The sequence below is a fragment of the Gossypium hirsutum genome, chromosome A13, assembly GCF_007990345.1.
Source record: "Gossypium hirsutum isolate 1008001.06 chromosome A13, Gossypium_hirsutum_v2.1, whole genome shotgun sequence".
Taxonomy (NCBI): domain Eukaryota; kingdom Viridiplantae; phylum Streptophyta; class Magnoliopsida; order Malvales; family Malvaceae; genus Gossypium; species Gossypium hirsutum.
Window position 1 is genome coordinate 7,193,179 of NC_053436.1, and position 20,205 is coordinate 7,213,383.

Consider the following 20,205-nt stretch of genomic DNA (forward strand, 5'->3'; position numbering starts at 1 on the left):
CAATTATTGAGAAATATTAGTATTTCTCTGATATTTATACAAGTGACACCATTCTCTATGGCTCCACTAAAAAAATTGACTTTTTTAATCTTAATGACTGACATGGCATATTAGTGGTGTCAATCTCTTTCACTTTCACTATTAATTTTAGATCATTTACCTACATCACCAAAAAAGTGAATTGTTTTTGTAATTATTCAAAATTTTAAGAGTTATTATATATATATAAAAACTCAATCATATATTTGTGTCTAAATCAGCTAAAATCCAAAATATTAATATTTGTGTCTAAATCAGCTAAAATCCAAAATAATATTTACCAAACACCCCTTAATTAAAAATGAACCCTAGCACATTTAGGTGACTTAAAACAGGAGGCTGATGATCCAATACCAAGAAACCAAATGTAATTTATTGTTGTAATTGCATGGACACGATGCATATTTTATAAAAAAAAAACCCTAATATTCTCCCTTAAAAGATAATAAAAACACGAGTTTTATTTTATTTTTAACAACACATGTTATTATCAAGTTACCAAAATTATAATAGAAAAATGATAAAATTGTCATAAAAGAATATTAGTATTACCTAAGGAATAGGAGTTATTAGGAAGATAAAATAATGGCTAAATGTAATATTTAAAATCTAATCATAGAAATGTTATATCGAAATTTCACATTACTTGGATGAAACACGAGTAACCAATAAATTTATGGGTAAAATATACCCAAGGTCATTAGTTATTAGTATGTTTACGTTTCGGTTTTTCATCTTTAAAAAGTTATAAATTAGTCACTGAATTATTGAAAGTTTTCATTGAAGCCACTGGGATATTAAAGTCGTTGTTATTTACATTTGATAGCTCAGTGACTTAAAATGAAAACTATTGAATAGTTTAGTGATCATTTTGTAACTTTTTGAAGATGAATGACCAAGATGTAAATTTTCTAATAATTTAATGACCTTAATTGTAATTTACCCTAAATTTATTCGGTGTGAAAACACTTTCACTTCGTTAGTTCGTTTCTTGTTCAGCCCAGGCCTAACTTCAGACCAAACAATGTTGAGTGGGCATTTTAAATTATTATTTGGGCCTCTCTTTTGGGCCTCTGTTAATTTTCAAGGTCCAATAATTCGAGTTCAATTTGTTTTTCATTTATATTTATACCAAGTTAAGATATTAATTCAATAAAAATATTATCTAAATATTTTTAATTAAAAAGATAAAAACTATTTTTATTTTAATAAAATTTAAAAAATAACTAATATATACATTCACGTCAAAGCTACTTATTATGATTTATGTAACTTAATCAATTCTTATTATTCTTTTTTAAATATTATAATTCTCAAAATGTAGATTTTATATATGACATATTATTTTTAAAATGCTACTCAAATGATGGGTGTGACAAATTCTAATATATTTTTATATATACATATTATATAAAAGATTTTTTATTTTAAAAAATCATAAAAAAGGAAAATAATATTGAAAATTAAATAAAAATAATTATTTTAGGGAAAAAAATAATTATAGATAAGATCCGAATAGTTTACTTATAATTTAGATGAATCAAAATCATTCTTAATTTTTAAACCTTATGTGATGGCATGATGATTAAGTGTATTCATTGTTCTCATGGGTTCGAGTTGCGTTTATTATTTGTGTTTTGCCTTATTATTGTAATTTCAACGAAACACAATTTTCATTCTATATTAAACTTATTATATCAAATATAAATCTTATTTATATTAAATAAAATACTAAATTAGTCAAATATGTAAAAAAGAAAACATTAATTGATAAAATAAGTCAACTTTTTAAAAATTTAGTGAAATAGACGAACTTTCTTACTCACATTTAACCTAAATAAAAAGCTTAATTTAGAAATTAATCCCTCTCAATTTGTTAATTAAGCTGCAATGAAACCTTCCCCCCATTTCTATTTCATTGCCATTCCTATTACAAAAATGAATGGCTATGAACACCCATTTAAGTCCCCATAAATCTTTGAAATTGTTTGAAAATTTAGCTTTGGCTTTAAAGACTAAAACTTTCAACTTCTTCACCGACGACAATAATCGCAACAACAACTCTTCCTTCAATTTCGTTAAAGAATTCATCATCGACCCAAAAATTATCATCATTAAGTCAAATCCGTTGTCAAATTATTCTTCTTCTCCTCGATGAACGACAATTTCCACTTGGAACCATCGATACCCAACCTTGAATATCGAGACGGATTCACCTAAGTTTCAAACCTTCAAATATTTTTGAAGTTTTCTGCAACTTGAAAAGAGGTGTGAACGAGAGATTGAGAGGGAGGAGAGGTTACTACATTATTAGATTAAATTATTTTAATTTAATTCTAATGTTAATTACTGATGAATTATGTTATGAAAATATCAAAGGCAGATACATGGCATCATCTCAATGTCTAGATTGATTTTTTAAATGGTGGTTTATTTTTGGATTAAAAACCATAACGTTTTAATACTTAATTGAAAAAAAAAAATTAGGTACTAAAGTGAGAAAAAGACATACTTCAAGGGCCAATTTATAAATTAAGCCTAAATAAAATCCAAATACTCACCATTATATTTATTACTACTTTCTATAAAACGACCTCATCACCATATAAATAAAAGGACGACCATATGACCGTAATGACTCTTTTTCTGCAATGCTACGCAAAAGCTTTGCCATTTTTTTTTCATTTCTTTTTTTTTTGGGTTTATTTAAATTCCATGCTTCTGGTTCAAAAAAAATTAGAAATTAATCCCTTTATTTTAATTTATTAATGATAGTTATACTTTACAAAAAATAAAAAGTTAGTACAATTATTAGTAGATATATGAACTTTAATTATTGATTTTTACTAATTAGCTGCATTTAAATTATTAAATTATTAATTTTTACTAATTCCTCATAAATAAATTATCGAGTTGATATTTTCAGATCATCAATTTAATAATAAGGTTTAATTGAACTAAATTCAACTTTTTTAAAGTATTAGATAGATTAAATTCTCAATTTTGTAAAGTAGAGGGATGAAATTTAGAATTAAATTTTTTATTTAATTCCCCTGTTTGCCTACTACTTTCACTCCCACTCTATTTTGCCAAGTTCTAAAGACAGAACCTCAAATGACAATAATACCCATGTAGAAATATTCTTATCCCATCCAAATCAAAGGAAACCCCTCTTTGATTTATCTTAAAGAACTGTCCTTTTTCGTCCATCGAAAAAATAGACCTGCCATTTTTCTCTGCTATTTTCCATTATTACCAAACAAAGAGTTTCTTCCATTAAAAAAAGAAAAAAGAAAAAAGAAAAAAAAAAGGAAAAAGGAAACTGAATTCTTCGACGGAGAGAAGGGTTAGGCGTTATGGATGGCAATACTACGGAGGCCGAGCGGTGGTTGACGATTGCGGAGAAGCTCTTGGCGGCGCGTGATTTGCACGGGACCAGAACCTTCGCGATCCGAGCTCGTGAATCGGCCCCTATCCTCGCCGACCAAATCCTAGCCGTGACGGACACTCTCATAACGGCTCAATCTAACCCTCAAGACTGGTACGGGATCCTCCAACTCGTGCCGTTAACTCAGTCCATGGAAGTTGTGGCGAGTCAGTATAGGAAACTCGCCCTTCTTTTGAATCCTGGGAGGAACAGGCTCTCTTTCGCAGATCAGGCGTTTCGATTTGTTTCCGAAGCGTGGAATGTGTTGTCGAACCCTTCTAAGAAGGCCGTTTACGATAACGAGTTGAGGCTCCTTCAATTTGGTCAGGTGAGTCAACTCGGTCAGCAGCAACAACAACAACCACAGATGCAGCAACAGCAGCTGCAACCGCAACCGCAGCCGCTTTTCATGCAACCGCAGCCGCCGCCCCCGCCGAAAGAAACGCAAACGCTGTTCATGCAATCGCCGCCACAGAAAGAAACGCAGGCGCAAGTTACGCAACCGTTATTCATGAGAAGGAGCCCTAGAAATACTGATAAAGATGGGAATGCCGCTTTAGAAGGAGAGGAGCAGTTGGGATTAAAGAATAAATCGCCGGAGCAAAATCGGCCGGCTGAGCCAACATGGAGGAAGCAAATGAGTCAGATCAGTTTAGCTGGGTCGAGTCAGGTGAATCGGACAGGATCGGTTGGTTCGAGTCAGATTAGTCAGGCGAGTGAGGTTAATCGGCCTGAGCCGATTCGGATGAGCCAGATTAATCAAATAGGAACCGATATCTCGAGTCAGTTTAATAGGGATGAGCCAACTCGGACGGGTCAAATTAACCAGACAACAACTCCTCCTCATAGGGGGAATAGTCAGACAGAGCCAACTAGTGTGACTCGGCCTAGTGAAGCCGCTGAGTCAGAGGAGCTGACTTTCTGGACGGCTTGTCCGTACTGTTACATTCTCTATGAATACCCGAAGTTGTACGAGGATTGCACACTGAGGTGTCAGGCTAAGAACTGCAGGAGAGCTTTTCATGCGGTTGTGATACCGCCGCCACCCGTGAATGGAAAGGATTCGCGTTTCAGCTGCTGGGGGTTTTTCCCATTAGGATTTTCGAGGGGCGATCAATTTCCCAGTTGGTCACCCATTTCGACCATGTATGCTTGCCCTAATAACAAGAATACTGGGAAAAAAAGTACTGCCAAAAAGCCTGCTCCAAGAGTGTATTATGATGATGATGACGCATATGTAGATATTTCTGACTCGATTGGGACTTCAGAGGATGACGACGACGATGATGATTGGCAGAATGAGAAGAGGAAGAAGGCAAAAAATGTCAAAGGGAAAGGATCTGTGGGGAAAACTGCTAAGAAACCACAGAGTGAGAGAGTGAAGAAGGCGGGTAATGAGGCAGCTAATGTTGATGGTAGTGGGAATTTGAGTGGTGCGTCCACTGTGCCAGAAGGTGTGGTGACTGCTGAATCGAGTAGAAGAGGAGTTGTTAATAGTGGGAGGAAGCAGATGGCGAGGGGCACAAAGAATTTGGGGAAGTTGGATTTGAATGTGGAGTTTAGTAATGAAGTTGAAGAGCCGGCACCGAGGAGGAATGAGGGGAATCACCCCAGCTATGGGGAGGAGGATAACATTGAAGGGAATGGGTTCTTTGAGGGTCTTGATGAGTTTTTGAGTAGCTTGCCTATACTTTCAGCTGTTGGGGATGATAAAGTTAAGGCTACTTAGTGAAGTAAGATCCTTGCTTTTTGTTTTTTCGCAGTAGTTGTAGTTGTTGTAATTGCTTGTAGTATTCAACCGTGTGGAGGTGCTTAGGGCCTCCTTTTATAGCCTTTTCAAGGTTGACTTCGACTGTATATTTTGCAGCACCATGTTTTGTAAATATTTTTATCATTTTGTGCTGCCTATTTACTCTGAATTAAATTTCCTGTTTGGGAGGATAATTAGAAAGTTCGGTACAAAATCATGACTGTTGTGGGTTGAAGATGTAATGTTTTGTCCATCATGATTCTTGCAGTGACAGGAATAGGTGGTAAGTTTCTCCGACTGGTCTCTTCTTTCTTGTTTGAGTCGAAAGAGTTATTAACCATGATACTTGCTTTCTCCCCTCCTTGTTTCCCTCTTATTAAAAGGAAAAGAGTAAAAGGTTAGAAATATGCTTCGAAAGGTTTACAATTTGTTATCCTTGCATTTGAGAAGATTTAATTTTGCCAAGTATTAATAGCTGAAAGAGCTTCAATGGTTATTGAATTTAGTTACCAATGATTTTGTGTTTGCAAATCTGCTTCCTTTGTTCTAGTAGCGAGTTTTGAGAGGTTGTTTCACTACCATTTAACGCTTCCCTTCTAGAAAAAAGTAGTTATATATATTTTTTTTATTGTTGATTGTGTTGGTTTTTTTTACTTTGCATGCACTTGTAATTCATGTTTTTTTTTTCATGAAATCTTTAACTAGAATTAATCATCTGCATTAGTCTTGCTCGGCAGTTCCAAAGTTTCTCTTGTTAAACCAACTATTAGTCATTGACTGCATACTTAGTAATTTGACTTGCCCATAATTGGTTTTGGAGCTGTAATACTGGCATGGCTTCATTTAGGGCCAGAAACCTGACATCCACTTCAAGAATGACCTTTCCTTCTGTTCTCTCTCTCTCTTTATGTTCTTTATAACTGAAGTATCAAAATCTTAAGGTAAATTGGGACCTTTTGGCCAAGGAGTTTATACATTCCGGTCTGAACGAGTTATTCTTACTATTCTGCGCTATATCTGCTCCAAAATAAGACCTAAACACATGATTAATTGACTCAACATACACCCTTTGACTTCAAATGGAGGAATCCCAATTGAAGTTGTCATTGAAGTTGTAAGACTCTGGTTTAAAGTATACAATTTCATCTTCTAGTTGCAGTCTTGCAACATGCATCATCTTTCTAAATTGCAACATTCATGGAGATGGTTAACATTTTGATTAGATGTTAAAAAGGCCAACAAGTCATTCATTCTAATCATTAGTAGTAGTTTGCTGGAATAGGGTCTGCTGATTTTAAACTTCTCTGTGATTTTTGGTAACTTCTCTGTGATTTTTGGTTTTCTCTTGTTAGTGGTCATACTGATGATTCTTTGGCAGGTTTCTATTTGTCCTGAAGTTTTATTTAGCGAGCAAGAAATCTTTTGCTTGCCATATGTTTTTGCTCTTCATATTGGGTTTTGTATTGTTGTAATTGACTCTTTAAGGGTGTTGAATGTTGCTTGCCTAAGAAGACATGCGGCGTGTAGTCTGATTGTGAACTACACTTCACCTGTCGAAAATTGGAGGCTTCCGCTAATTCTTCTTCCTAGTGGTGAAAGTTTTAGATGCTGCGAAGATGTCCATAAACTGCATCGGTTGTCTAGAACATATCACTTTGAGATGGAATTGAACAGCTTTCTTATCTGTCAAGCATCTACCATACTAAACAATCTAAGAGTGCCTGCAATTTATTTCTGCCTTCTCCAGTGGCAAAAAGGTACACTATCCTTGAACGTGTTAAAGGCAATATCATCTATCCTTTTTTTTTTTTGTTTCTTTTAACTAAGCATCTCTCATCCATTTAAAGGTGTATGACGAATATTTGGTTAATCTTAGGCATGGATCATGGGTAATATGATGCTTTTGTATGAAAGTGGCAATTAGCCAGAGTTGATATTGTGATTGTGAACTTGCTGTTGGACAAGAGTGCCAGCGGCCAAACGTGTTGTTTGCATGACCCAATTTGAAGCTCTTTGAGGGGGCATTTAGTTCAGAGAATGTAAAAGTATTTTGGTAATCCTATAATTGGAATGCAAGATTACCTTAGCACATTACCAGGTATGTTATATTACATTGTTTGGGTAATTTGGTTGGAATGTAAGATTTTGCAATTTGATTGACCGAATGTCAAATTAGCTAAGAATGTATTTTACTAAATTGTCCTTATAGAATTTGCGCCCCCTATGTATATGTGTATATGTTCTTTACAGCACAAAGGTTGAAACTAGATTAGCGAACAGCCCCGAAGTGTTTCATGTTCAAACAGAGCTTGTAAAAGATATACTTGATAAAGAAGAGTTTTGCCTGAGAAATCCCTTTGACACATGGTTTAAGATATTCAAGCTGATGCTAATACCCAGCCCCTGAGGTGATTAAGGATATGTCGTGTTGGTCGTATTTTCTTCTTTCTTAGGCTTTGTTATTCACTTGATCTGCTCTTCTCTCTTCATGCTAGGATACCCTTAGACAAACTGCTGTATTTTGTTGCTCGTTTGTTGTATAGTACATATGAGCAATGCCACACTAATTGTAGGCTTTGTTAAAGTTTTGCCAACTCTCTTAATAAAGAAAACTACTCAGTTTGTGTATTCAAAGGTTATTTATGTCTTGTTTGGAGTGTCAGCTGATCATTCAATGGACAATATAATATTGTTTAAATGGTCTCATTATTCACATATCTCATTTGCATCCATAGCAGGGCTATCAACATTATAAATGATGCAGGGTATGGTGTAAAAAGCATTCAGATAACATTATATTATGAAATATGAGTTTTAAGAGGACTAACTGAAAGGTGATAGTCCTTCATTCCCCTGTTGATGTTGAAAATAGGATGAATAGTCTGTTTTTTTTCTTTCGAAAAACTGATAAGAGTTATGATTTAATCTAGTAAATCAATTGAAGAGAGATCAATTGTATTAAAAAAAAAAGAATTAAATTGCTTGGTTCTATTTTGATTTTTTTTATGCATATTGGGTGGCATTAGGTTGGATAATGTTAAATTTCTAAAAAAATGGAAAGAAGTCGAGCAATTCAAAAATGATTAGACAAACACTTTTCTAAGTAGATCAAGTAGACAAACAATCAGTGGCGATGGTTACTAAGCAGATCGAGTACATTAACAGGGAAAAAAATACATTTAAAATCTACACAAATTAATCACAATAATGAAAAATCTTTTAAAAATGGGAATATAGATTCCTCTTGTTACAAGATGGCACTACAAAAAGCATATATTGAAGTATATACAATTAAGATATTCAAGTCGATTATCTCAGACGTAGCTTAGATGAATATCGGATTAAAGAATTCTCAAACTATTTTTCTCTCTTTTTATTTGAGTGTACCACTTTCTCCTCAAAGCACTAAAAATAAAAATTATCAAGAAAAATGGTAAAATAAATGGTTCCTACATATGACACAAATCAGCATGATTAAACAAACAATGCATAAAGTATCCAATTACAACTCTCATTTGTACCTTCTCAAGTTATTTTCCTTTTCAATTTCATCTTACAAGAACGTCTACAATAATCCTCCGACGTTCCTAGGGCAATATCAAAATAATTAAAATAAGTCCTTAATTACAATGTATATGTTAGTATTAATTAACTTATATTAAACCACAATGCAGAGAGGAAGTTGAGCCAACAATAAGACCCTTTCCACCAATCCTCGTCATCATCACCTTCCAATTGCTACCACATTCCCTTCCATATAAATCCACACAAAATATTGCTTCTCTGCATATCCAACAGCTCCGACCTTTTTCTCTCCATACACTCTGCCCTAAACTTATCCACCCATGGCTTATAACCACTTCCCTTCCCTTCTTCTGCCCACCTTGTTGGTCGCTTTATTATCGTTCAATGCCGATAAATCCTTAGGTGCCGAGGCGCGGAGCCTGCAGGAAACAACAACGTTGCCTAAGCTCGAATTTTCGCCATTCCCCGGGATTCCTACTCTGCCAAAGCCTGACCTGCCGGTGCCTAAATTGCCTTAGCTGCCGGAGATTCCTGGTTTGCCTAAGCCCGAATTACCAACCATCCCGACGCTGCCCAAAGACCTTCCTTTCCCTTTCTTTTCTCCACCTCACGCCACCACTAACCCTTGAATAATCTTTGAGTCCATCGTTTTCTTTATGTATATGACTAATAATAATGATTGAAGTTATCGTATGGATTGCATGGTGCTTGATAGATGACATGGATCCATCCAGTGTGTCTGTGTTACATATGTATCGTGGATGATTCATGCATGCTTGTAATATCAGTTTCAATTTATTACATATCTATCGTGTCTTAATTTTCTACCATGGTTTCAGCTTAATTTGTTACACCAAGTAGGCTTCCATCCAGATCAGTCTTTGGATAAAATATTTGAATTTGGGTTAAAATAATCGTAATTCAAATTAAATAAGCAAATTGTTTATTTAAAATTAATTATAAAGTATTTTTAATATATAAGAATGATGAGATGAAGAATCTGTGCAACTATTAAAAAAGATAATTGAAATGGAGATTGAAGATTTTCCATCTCATATAATAGAAGAAATAAAAAATACGTGAGAAACTTGGAGTTTACCAAGACTGTCATTAAATTCATTACATCTAGATCAGATAGAAAAAATGAATCTAGATAATATTCAAGAAGAATAAAGCTAAAACAGGCGGCCATGTGGAAAAATAAAGTCTAAGAAAAACAAATGGACAAAAAAAGGCAACTTGAAGAAAAGAGCATCCAAATACAAATAAAAAAAATTGCAATGTGGAGGCAACCATCAAATCAATGATGTGATAAGACAATACAACGTGAAAGCAACCATGTTAATGATGGGACAGGATTCTTATTAGAAAACTGTACGAGATTCAAAGAAAATTAAATAGAATTTTAGAATTCTCTTATAAATAAAAAAGAAAAAAAAGCCTAAAGAGAGCATTAAAAAATAGTTTAAAAATCTTTCTTTTTACTTGTTATTCACTATCCTCTCCTTATAAAAACTTTTCCTTTACTTCTTCTACTATTTGTAAGAAAATATAGTGTGGGCCAAAGTGCAAACGATATATAGGCAAGAATTAAATGTTTAATTAATGATTTTTGGATACATTGAATTTTAAATGAAATAAGATTATGCATTTAAACCCACAATCTTCAAAAATCTGTAATAGCATTTGAATTGATTTTAATTCTTTAATTCTTAAACAGTAACTTTAGAATTAAAATAAAATTACTACATCTTATGTAACAAAACGAATAATGACCCAAGAAATTGAAAATAATTAAAATATGCAATTATAAAAAAAATAAATCTTAAAATTATACATTAAATTTAATTTAATGTGCAATTGTATACATGAACTTTAATTTAGTACAATTATACACGTGAAACTCTAATTGTAGTTCAACTGTATATTTAAAACTTTAAGTTTGATTTAATCATACACATTTAAAGAAATAAATACATCAATTTATTTTTATATTAGACAAATATTATTATTTATGTATGTAATATATAAATATAAAATGATATTATATTAATAATTGTGTTAATAATTTACAAGAATTGGATCAAATCAAAATTTCATGTATAAAATTGCACAAAATCAAAGTTCATGATACAATTGTACATTAAACCATAATTCATGCATAATTTAAAAAAAAAGCTAAAATTAACACCTAAAAATTGAAAAAAAAATACAATTTCACACAAAAATTTAAGTATCCTAGGAATTCCTGATCACATTGAACTCTGCAACAAAATCACTCCAAAAAAATCATTTATACTCCATCTGAAAACACATATTTTAAATTTTGGTTTTGGATTTTATTATTATGTAGAAGGTTAAGAATGAGATCCATATATTATAAGAAAATTAAGTGATATTTAATATAATATATTATAAAATGATATCAAATTCAAAAATATTTTAAAATTTTCAAATTTATTACTAAATAGTTTACTTTTTAATTTATACTATTTTAAAATTTTAAATCCACATTTTAACTCGTAATTCTTAAATATTACCTTAAAGTTTTTTTTAAAATAACAATAAGGGTAAATTACAACAACAGTCACCCAACTTTGGGGTAGTTGACAAAACAGTCACCTAGGTTTCATTTCAGTCACTCAACTTTCAAAAAGTTACAAAACAGTCACCAACATTAAAAAAAAGTGACAAAATAGTCACTGATTAACGGTTACCGTTAGGGTGTTAACGTGATTGCTGACGTGGCAAGTTAACCAATTGACGTAGCAAGTTAACTTGCCACGTTGGCGACTGTTGATGGGTGCTTGGTTTGGGCAGGTTTAGGGAAAAAAATTGAAGGGTTATGAGTTAATGTTTTAGGGTTAGAAGCAGATTAGGTTTAAGGGGATTTGGGGAGGGGGAAAGGAAAATCAATTTGGGAAATTTCGATCGTGATTTGGGGGTTTTTAGGGTTTAAACTGAATTAGAAATTGATTAAGAAGGGTTTAGGGTTAGAAATCAGTTCAATAATCGATTAACAGGGTATAATATTTAGGGTACGATTGTTTATTTTGTTTGGGGAGAAAAGAAGACGAACCAGAAACCATTCAGTGTTTTTGATTGTCAGCGACAATGGGCAATAGAAGAGAAGCTACCGGTGTTGTTACATCCACTTTAACGGGTAAGTTGTTGCATTTAGTTTTAAATTTTTTGGATTTCAATGTTTTTATTTCGATTTAGAGTTAATTAAGGTTATGTCGGTTTCAATTTTAATTTTGATTTTGATTTTGATTTTGATTTTTATTTCGATTTTGATTACAATTTTGAAACACTCACTGATTCTGATTTAGATTTCGATTTCAATTTTGATTTTGATTTCGATTTCGATCTCGATTTAGAATTAGAATTTGATTTTGATTTCGATTTAGGGTTACTTCGATTTTGATTGTATTTGTTATTAATGTGCATAACAGATTAGGGTTTGGTTTTTAAAGTGTATGACATATAATGTGTATTGTAAGCCATGTGCATGATGTTCATTGTTTGTATTTGCCATTGTACGAATGTCATTATCAAACTGATTTATTGTGTATATCTGCCATTGTTTGTATCTGCCATTGTATGAATGCCATTATCAAACTGATGTTTATTGAGTATATCTGTTATTGTTTGTATCTGCCACTGTATGAATGCCATTATCAAACTGATGTTTATTGTGTATATATGTTATTGTTTGTACCCAAGCTCCTATTGTATGTGGCAAAATCAAAATTTATTATTTGCCTTCTTTATTGTACTGGTTATTGCCTATTATTGTCTGCCATGTGCATGAGAAAAATAGTTGTGTTTGATTAAATTAATTTTTGTATTGGTTGTTGTCTGCCATGTGCATGACAGAAGTGTTTGTATTAAATTATTGGGTATTTTGTATTTGTTATTGTCTGACAGAAATGGTTAAAGTGTTCGCCTATATTGTCTGCCTTTATTGATGAGTGCTTTGTTTGGCAGGTTTAATTGATGACAATTTTAATGAGAATGAAGAAAACATGTCTGGTAATGATGTGTCTGGTAGTGATAGTGATGCATTTGAGAGAGTTAGTTTAGATGGTTTAAACATGGATGGTATAAAAGTAGATAAACTGTGTGATAGTGATGATTCTAGGAGGTTAGATAATGCACATGGGTCTGACTCAGATGGCAAAAATTGGCTTGAGTTCAACCAAGAGAATGACATGAGTAATCCTAGACTGAAGGTTGGAATGTTATTTAAGTCTAAAGACAGTCTAAAATAAGCTGCCAAGCAGTATGGTAGGTTGAATAATTATTTTATTAAGTTTCCCAAAAATGATTTAAAAAGGTTAAAGGCAGTCTGCAGTGAAAAATGTTCTTGGTTCATATGGGTTTCTAGGCTAAACCCTAATAACCCTACTGACCAGACTTAGCAAATTAGGAGTTCAAACCCTAACCATACTTGTTCTAAAGTCTATAAAAATAGGAATGCAACCTCAGCTTGGATAGGTGAACATTATAAAGAAAAATTAATTGCTGATCCTAATTATTCTCTGAAATCATTACAACAAGATGTGAAAAAAGATTTTTGTTGCTTAGTCTCACTAACCAAATGTAGGAGGGCTAAACTTAGGGCATTCGAATTAATTGAAGGAGATCGTAAGGCTCAATATGAGAAGATTATGAGTATTTGTTAGAGGTTAGGACCCAAAATGAGGGAACAACAACAATTTGTTATTTGGATAACAAGTTGTTTCAAAGGATGTATGTTTGTCTGCATGCATGCAAAGATGGCTATAAGGCTGGTTGTAGGAGGATAGTAAGTTTAGATGGATGTTTCTTGAAGGGATACTATGGTGGCTACTTGCTTGCAGCTGTTGGCATAGATGCAAATAATGGCACCTATCCTCTTGCATATGCTACTGTCGAAAGTGAAAACCAAGCATCATGGCTTTGGTTCTTAGAGTTGCTTTCAATAGACTAGGAAATTGTGAGCTCGTACCAGATATCTTTCATGTCTGACAAACAAAAGGTAAAACTCCATTTATTTATTCTTTTATGTTGTTTCTATTAGGGTTTGCCAAATAATTAAACTGTTTTTTTTCCTAATTGCAGGGACTTGTAGAAGCAATATGTATATTTCTTCCTAATGCAGAAACAAGACACTGTGTTAGACACCTACATGCCAATTTCAAGAAGGCTGGTTTTCAAACAAAGGAATTGAAAGATTTGCTTTGGAAAGCTGCCAGAGCAAGCACTACAAGGGAGTTTGAGGATGCCATGGATGAACTGAGGAAAACCAATCAACATGCTTATGATTGGTTGAAGGAAAAGAACCCTACTCACTGGTTAAGGTCTCACTTCTCAATTAGGAGCCATTCTGACATGTTGGTGAATAATCTTTCCGAATCATTTAACAAGGTAAACCCCTATGTTTTATGTTTCTTACTAATAATTAACAATTCACTAATCATTTATGTTGTTTATTGACAGATGATACTGGAAGCAAGGGGGAAACCTATTCTGACCATGATGGAAACAATAAGGACCAAGATTATATTGCTTATTGTCAAGAAGAAAGAAAAAAGCTGACAAATGGAATAGAATGGAATGTTGTGTCCAAAGATAAAAAAAAAGGTGGATGTAAATATAAAAGACTCATTAAGATGAAGATTCTTTCTGATGCCAATATTCTAACTTCATGTTGTTGATCACATGCTATTTTAGTGAATGTTTTTTTAATATGCATGCACTGATTGTTGGTGTGTTGAATATTTTTTAATATGCATGCAGTGATTGTTAGTGTGTTGCCTATTTTTTAATATGCATGCAGTGATTTTTTTTATAATATGCATGTTGGTGGGGCTGTTTTTTTAGGGATGTGTGTATCATTTTTTTAGTGATTATGTTTTAAACAAGCATGTTGACTGTTTTTTAGGCGTGTTACATTACATGCTGGTGGGGACAAGTATCAGGTTGAATGTGGTCTAGGCAGCCAGCATGTGGTGGACTTAGTTGAGAATTCCTGCTATTGCAGGAATTGGGATCTCACTGGCATCCCTTGCATGCATGCATTAGCTGTCATTCATTTAAAAGAAGAGTTCCCAAAGACCTATGTACAAACCTAGTATACCAATCAAACCCAGCTTCAAATTTACTCCAACTTTGTAAGTCTAGTAAGGGGTCCTAAACAATGGGCCTCTTTGTCAAACATGCTACCAATATTGCCTCCTCCACTAAGAAGGCCACCTGACAGACCTACTAAGGTGAGAAGGAAAGAACCTGATGAACCACAAACAACATAAAGGTTGAGCAAGAGAGGGGTGGAGATAAGGTGTAGTAAATGCAAAAGAGTAGGCCACAATAAGAGGAGTTGCAAAGGGGAAGTTGGCCAAAACATTCCAGTAAGTCATTTGCTTTAAGTTAAGTTACAATATACTTCTATGTATGAATTTGTTTGTTTTTCAGATTTCTCTTGTTCTTGTAGGTTAAAAGACATAAAGTTGGTGTCCCAATTCAGCAACAGGCTACCCCAAATCAGCAAGAGGGTACCCCAACTCAACAGGCTGCCCTAACTCAGTTACCTACTGCCCCAACTCATCAACAAGCTACCCTAAGACAAAAGCTCCCATTCAAGAGAAAACCAACCACTGTTAGATGGATGCCTTCTACTCAAGAGTCATCCATGACAGACCATTGATGATGATGTGAACAGACTGCATTTTGTTAACTTTTTGAAAATGTGTAAATTTGTCTGCTACTGATTTATTAACTTGGCAGATAATTTTTTTGTAAATTTGCCTATGATTGCTATTGTTGATAAACTTAGGCATAGTCACTGAATTTTTTTGTAAATTTCCCTACAATTCATATCTGTTCAATTGTGGTGAATTGTAGGAAAATTTGGCAATATTTTGCTCCTCATTCCTTTTGTAAACGTTTGGTGTTTTCACCTTAATATATGAGCATTGATCCATGCTATTTGTTATCTTTTCTCTTCTAGCATATGTTTCTTTTTTCCATCTGTTATATTTTCTAACAACTGTGTGACTATTGAGAAATGTGTGAGAATTGAGAAATACTTATGTTTTTTCCATCTGTTATCTTTTCTAACGTGTGAAAAATTAACAAATGCATAGGTTTTTTTCCATCTATTGTCTTTTTTTGATATATGAGTATTGAAAAATACAAATGAAATGAGCTGGTTAGCCATGTATACCAGCAGCCATGTATAATGCTTGTTCTAGCAAATTGTAAACAAGAACATGAGCTGGTTAGCCATGTATACCAGCAGTCATGTATAACATATGTTAAACAACAAAAATATTCCAAAATAATTTGTAATCAACAAAAATATCCGATTTCAAATCTTTCAAGTGTTTGTAAACAACAACATGAGCTGGTTAGCCATGTATACCAGCAGCCATGTATCACATATGTTAAGCAACAATATACCAGCAGCCATGTATACCAACATAAGCAACAATTTACTAGCAACAAAATTACAAAACATAAGCTGGTTTTCAATGAACATAAGATGATTTTTAAGCTTTTAAAAACAACAAAACTGTTACAATTACAAGCACCAATAACCAGGTTCTTCTCTCCCTCTTCCTTGCATCCTCCAATGTCCTCACTTTTTTCAAAAGACCCAACAACACAATTCTTGAATGGGGCGTCAATGGTGGATCAAACCAGCTGAAAAACCGACATGGTTTTTGAAATCGACTGTCGAATTTCTTACACCCAAAAAACCTCCTATCTGGGTTGTCATTGGACCAAGACATGTTTAATTTGGCTGGGTTTCTACAATGGCACACTGGAACCACTTCAGGCATCTTCATTTTTCCTCTTCTCCTTCTTCTTCTTCTTCTCTTTCTCCTCCTTCTCTTCTTCTTCTACTTTTTTTTCTAACCCTAAACTGGTACTTCAACAGGCTGATAAAGTTAGACTAACCGGCCAGCTGGACTGCCATTGGATGCCGTTACTTGCCATGTCACTTTGCAGTGACGTCTGTGACGGAAAACGACAAAAAGGACTATTTTGTAACTTTTTGAAAGTTGAGTGACTAAAATGAAACTTAGGTGACTGTTTTGTCGGCTACCCCAAAGTTGGGTGACTGTTGATGTAATTTACCCTAACAATAAATATAAAAAACGAACACACCTTTTAAAAATACGTAACACTAGGAATATAACCACGCGTTGCGTGATTTGATTATATATTGAAATATTTTGTAAGAAAATCATAGTAAATTTTAATAATTTAATTCAAATTAACTGACCAAAATAAATTTAGAGGAGAATTAAGATATGATTTATACACAATGAAACTCAAACTTGGACACTCAAGATTCCAACATTAACTTTTGCTGACACAATCAAAATCTCAATGATGAATTTTTAGGAAAACATGAGAATATTTTTTTTCTTTATATATCCCATTTAATTTATTTATACGAAAAATTATAAATTGATGTATGTTATAATTCTTTAATTTTTATAGTAATATTTTAGTAATAAAAAATTTAGATCGTTTAAGATGAATTTTAGTTTATTAGCAAATTTTCCTCTAAATTATATTTTGATTTTTAAATTAGTATTAAAAGTATTTTTCATTAGAAATGAAACTTAAACTATCAATTTTGTCTCATTTTATCAAAAAAAGTATGGTTAATAATAATGTGTCATGTATTACATTTTTTATTGGTTACTATTATTTTTTAAATAAGTTGAGACAATTGATAATTTAAGTATAATTTTTAATACAAAACTTTTAAAATCAATTTGAGAATTTGGATATAGTGTAATGGTAAATGTAACTACGAAAGTAATTTTTTTTGGGTGTAATTAAGGTATCCTTCTTGTTTATTTTACGAACCATGAAGATTAATAATTTTAAGGTTTTTGGTTTTCCCTTCTAATAATGTCATTTTTTAGATTCTAACTTGAGTTTTCTCTTCAAGGATACAATGTGTCTTACTACTCCACTTAACACTTATAATAACAAAGATATTATTTATTAGAACAAAATTATTTAAAATATCTTAAATTAGAAGATTTCAGTGACAAATAAGTAAAAATGCTCTTAATCTTTTCCAAATATACAAAAAAAATTAATTATTTAAAATTTCATAACATTTTTCACAAATTAAAAAAAATATTATTTAAAAATTCATATATTGTATTAGAGAGAACTCTTAAATGAAATTAAAATAATATTTTTATCAATGTGCTAGAGGTGATCATGGGCCTAGCCGGGTTCGGGCCGAGCCCAGACAAAATTTTAGGCCTGTTTATTAGGCCTGGGCCCAGCCCGGCCCGGCCCGAAATATGAGCCTAAAAATTTGTCCAAGCCCGGCCCAGCCCATATTAAATTTTTTTACTTATTTTATTAAATATATAATAAATCAAATATATTTAAAAACATAAAAACAATGTTAAAACAAATAAAAATGATACTAAAACCATTCTTAAAACAATACACAAATTGACAATATAATAAAAAATAGTTATATTAAAAATTTAAAATGATTAAAAATAAAATAAAAAATATATTAATATATAATTCGGGCCGGGCTCGGGCCAAAAACTCTTACCCGAGGCCCGACCCGTTTTCTAAAAGGGCCTCGTTTTTTTGCCCAAGCCCATTTTTTGGGCCTATATTTTTACCCAAACCCTCCCATTTTTCGGGCGAGCCTTCGGGTCGGGCCGCCCAGCCCATGATCAGCTCTATGTGCCATTGAGTTGAAATTTTCCATCCTACTTCTATATAGTTTTTTTTTTGGCACAAGGCAATGTAAAGAAAATTTACAGTAAATTTTTCACTTTTTCACTTTCAAAAAAATATTTCAATTTTTTAATTTTTATCGAAAAAGGAAATAAAAATGTGAGGCAATTTTTTATTTGTTATATACAAAATATTCAATGTCTAAATTTGGTCCTTACTTCTTCCTATCTTAATATTGCGATTTAAATAATTGTAGCCTAATTTTAGTTAATATAGTGAAACATTCTTTTAAAAATAATTGACAATGGTGTTAAATTTTATAATTGAGTTTAATGTGATTGTATGCTAACCTAAACTTTAATATTAAAATAAAGCAATCTAAGCAGTATAATTAAATAGTTAATAAATATGATTAAGTTATGTTAATGGTTACTGAAATTAACTTAGATGTAAAAAGTAATGGTAAAATGTTAAATTTTAGGTTATTTTTGTTAACAAAAAATACTATTTTGTCAAGATATTGGATAACATCCATTTTAGGTTAATTTTAAAAATTGATAGTTTAATATATAAAAATGGAAAACTTTTAAAAGAAAGCATATGAAAAAGAGTAATTACATGTATTTTTCATTTTGAGTTGTGGTTGTAGTTTTAAATTAAATTATGTTATTGGTTAACAATTAGATGGTTAATAAGATTTTGAATGTAAAAAGTAATTTTAAAATTTAAAATTTGGAATTAAAAAATAAAATTTATTTTTTAACAATTTTATTATATGTTTTGATCATTTTTTTAGGCAACGCTTAGAATTACCCATAACCTCTCTAACCTACAAATAGAAGGATAATGCGATTTAGCATGTTTGAATCCACATCATCTTACATTAACAACAATGCTCATCGACCAAATTAAAACTTATTTTTGAATTTTAAAAATTCACTGAAAATTGGGGTTAGAAAATTATGATTAATTTTGAAAGAAATAGTGAGAGGAATATCAAAAAGCTTGGGGTTAGAAGAGAAATACATTGAGAAGGCCTCAAATTTGGAAAATTGCCTGCAGGTTATGATAGCACACTTTTATCAACCATGTCCATAACTAGAACTTGCCATGGGGTTGCCCGCTCGCTCCGACCATGGTCTTTTGACCCTCCTCATCCAAAAAGACACCCTAGGGCTTCAAGTGCTACACAAAGACAAATGGGTCAATATCCCCATCCCCAATGTTAACATTTATGGCAACCATTAATATTGACTAATAATGTCAAAATAGGAGGTGCAAGGTGCAGGTTTGACACCGAAAAATTGACTTGGAAAATTTGGCATGGGATAATTTCTTTTTTGGTCCTTAAGATAATGGGCTATTTATGGTTTGATCCTTGAACTTCAATTATAAATAGGCCTTCCCATCTCTCATTTCAAGTAAATACCAACCATTCTTTCTCTCTTAGTTGTCTCTCTTCTGCCATTTGAGAATTCTTAAGGAATTCTATTTGTTTGTAATATTTTGGAGATAGTGAAGTTATCATCTGGTGTTAGTGCCCAAATACGTAGGTATAATTTACCGAACCTCGTTATAACTCTTGTGTTTTTTGTTGTCCTATTTTTCTTTCAATATTTGAGGGTATAATGGTAGTATTTAATTGTGCTATTAAATTACGATAAAAGAGATATTCTGACTAAGGAAAGACTTGGTACTTAAGAGATCCTTGTGATCCACCTCTCTTTCTTGGAAATTGAACTTT

The 20,205-nt window shown here is 32.5% G+C and overlaps 1 protein-coding gene across 1 annotated transcript; it reads left to right on the forward strand.

The window, feature by feature from the left end:
• Window positions 1–3,120: 3,120 nt before the first annotated feature.
• On the forward strand, window positions 3,121–5,372 carry LOC121212254 (uncharacterized). The gene has a single exon (XM_041084666.1). It carries the CDS (start codon window positions 3,396–3,398, stop codon window positions 5,193–5,195), a length of 1,800 nt encoding a protein of 599 aa, XP_040940600.1. The 5' UTR covers window positions 3,121–3,395; the 3' UTR covers window positions 5,196–5,372.
• Window positions 5,373–20,205: the final 14,833 nt, after the last annotated feature.

What these genes read in the sequence shown, in the direction of transcription:
- LOC121212254 (XM_041084666.1), top strand. Translation starts at nt 3,396, where the DNA reads ATGGATGGCAATACTACGGAGGCCGAGCGGTGGTTGACGATTGCGGAG.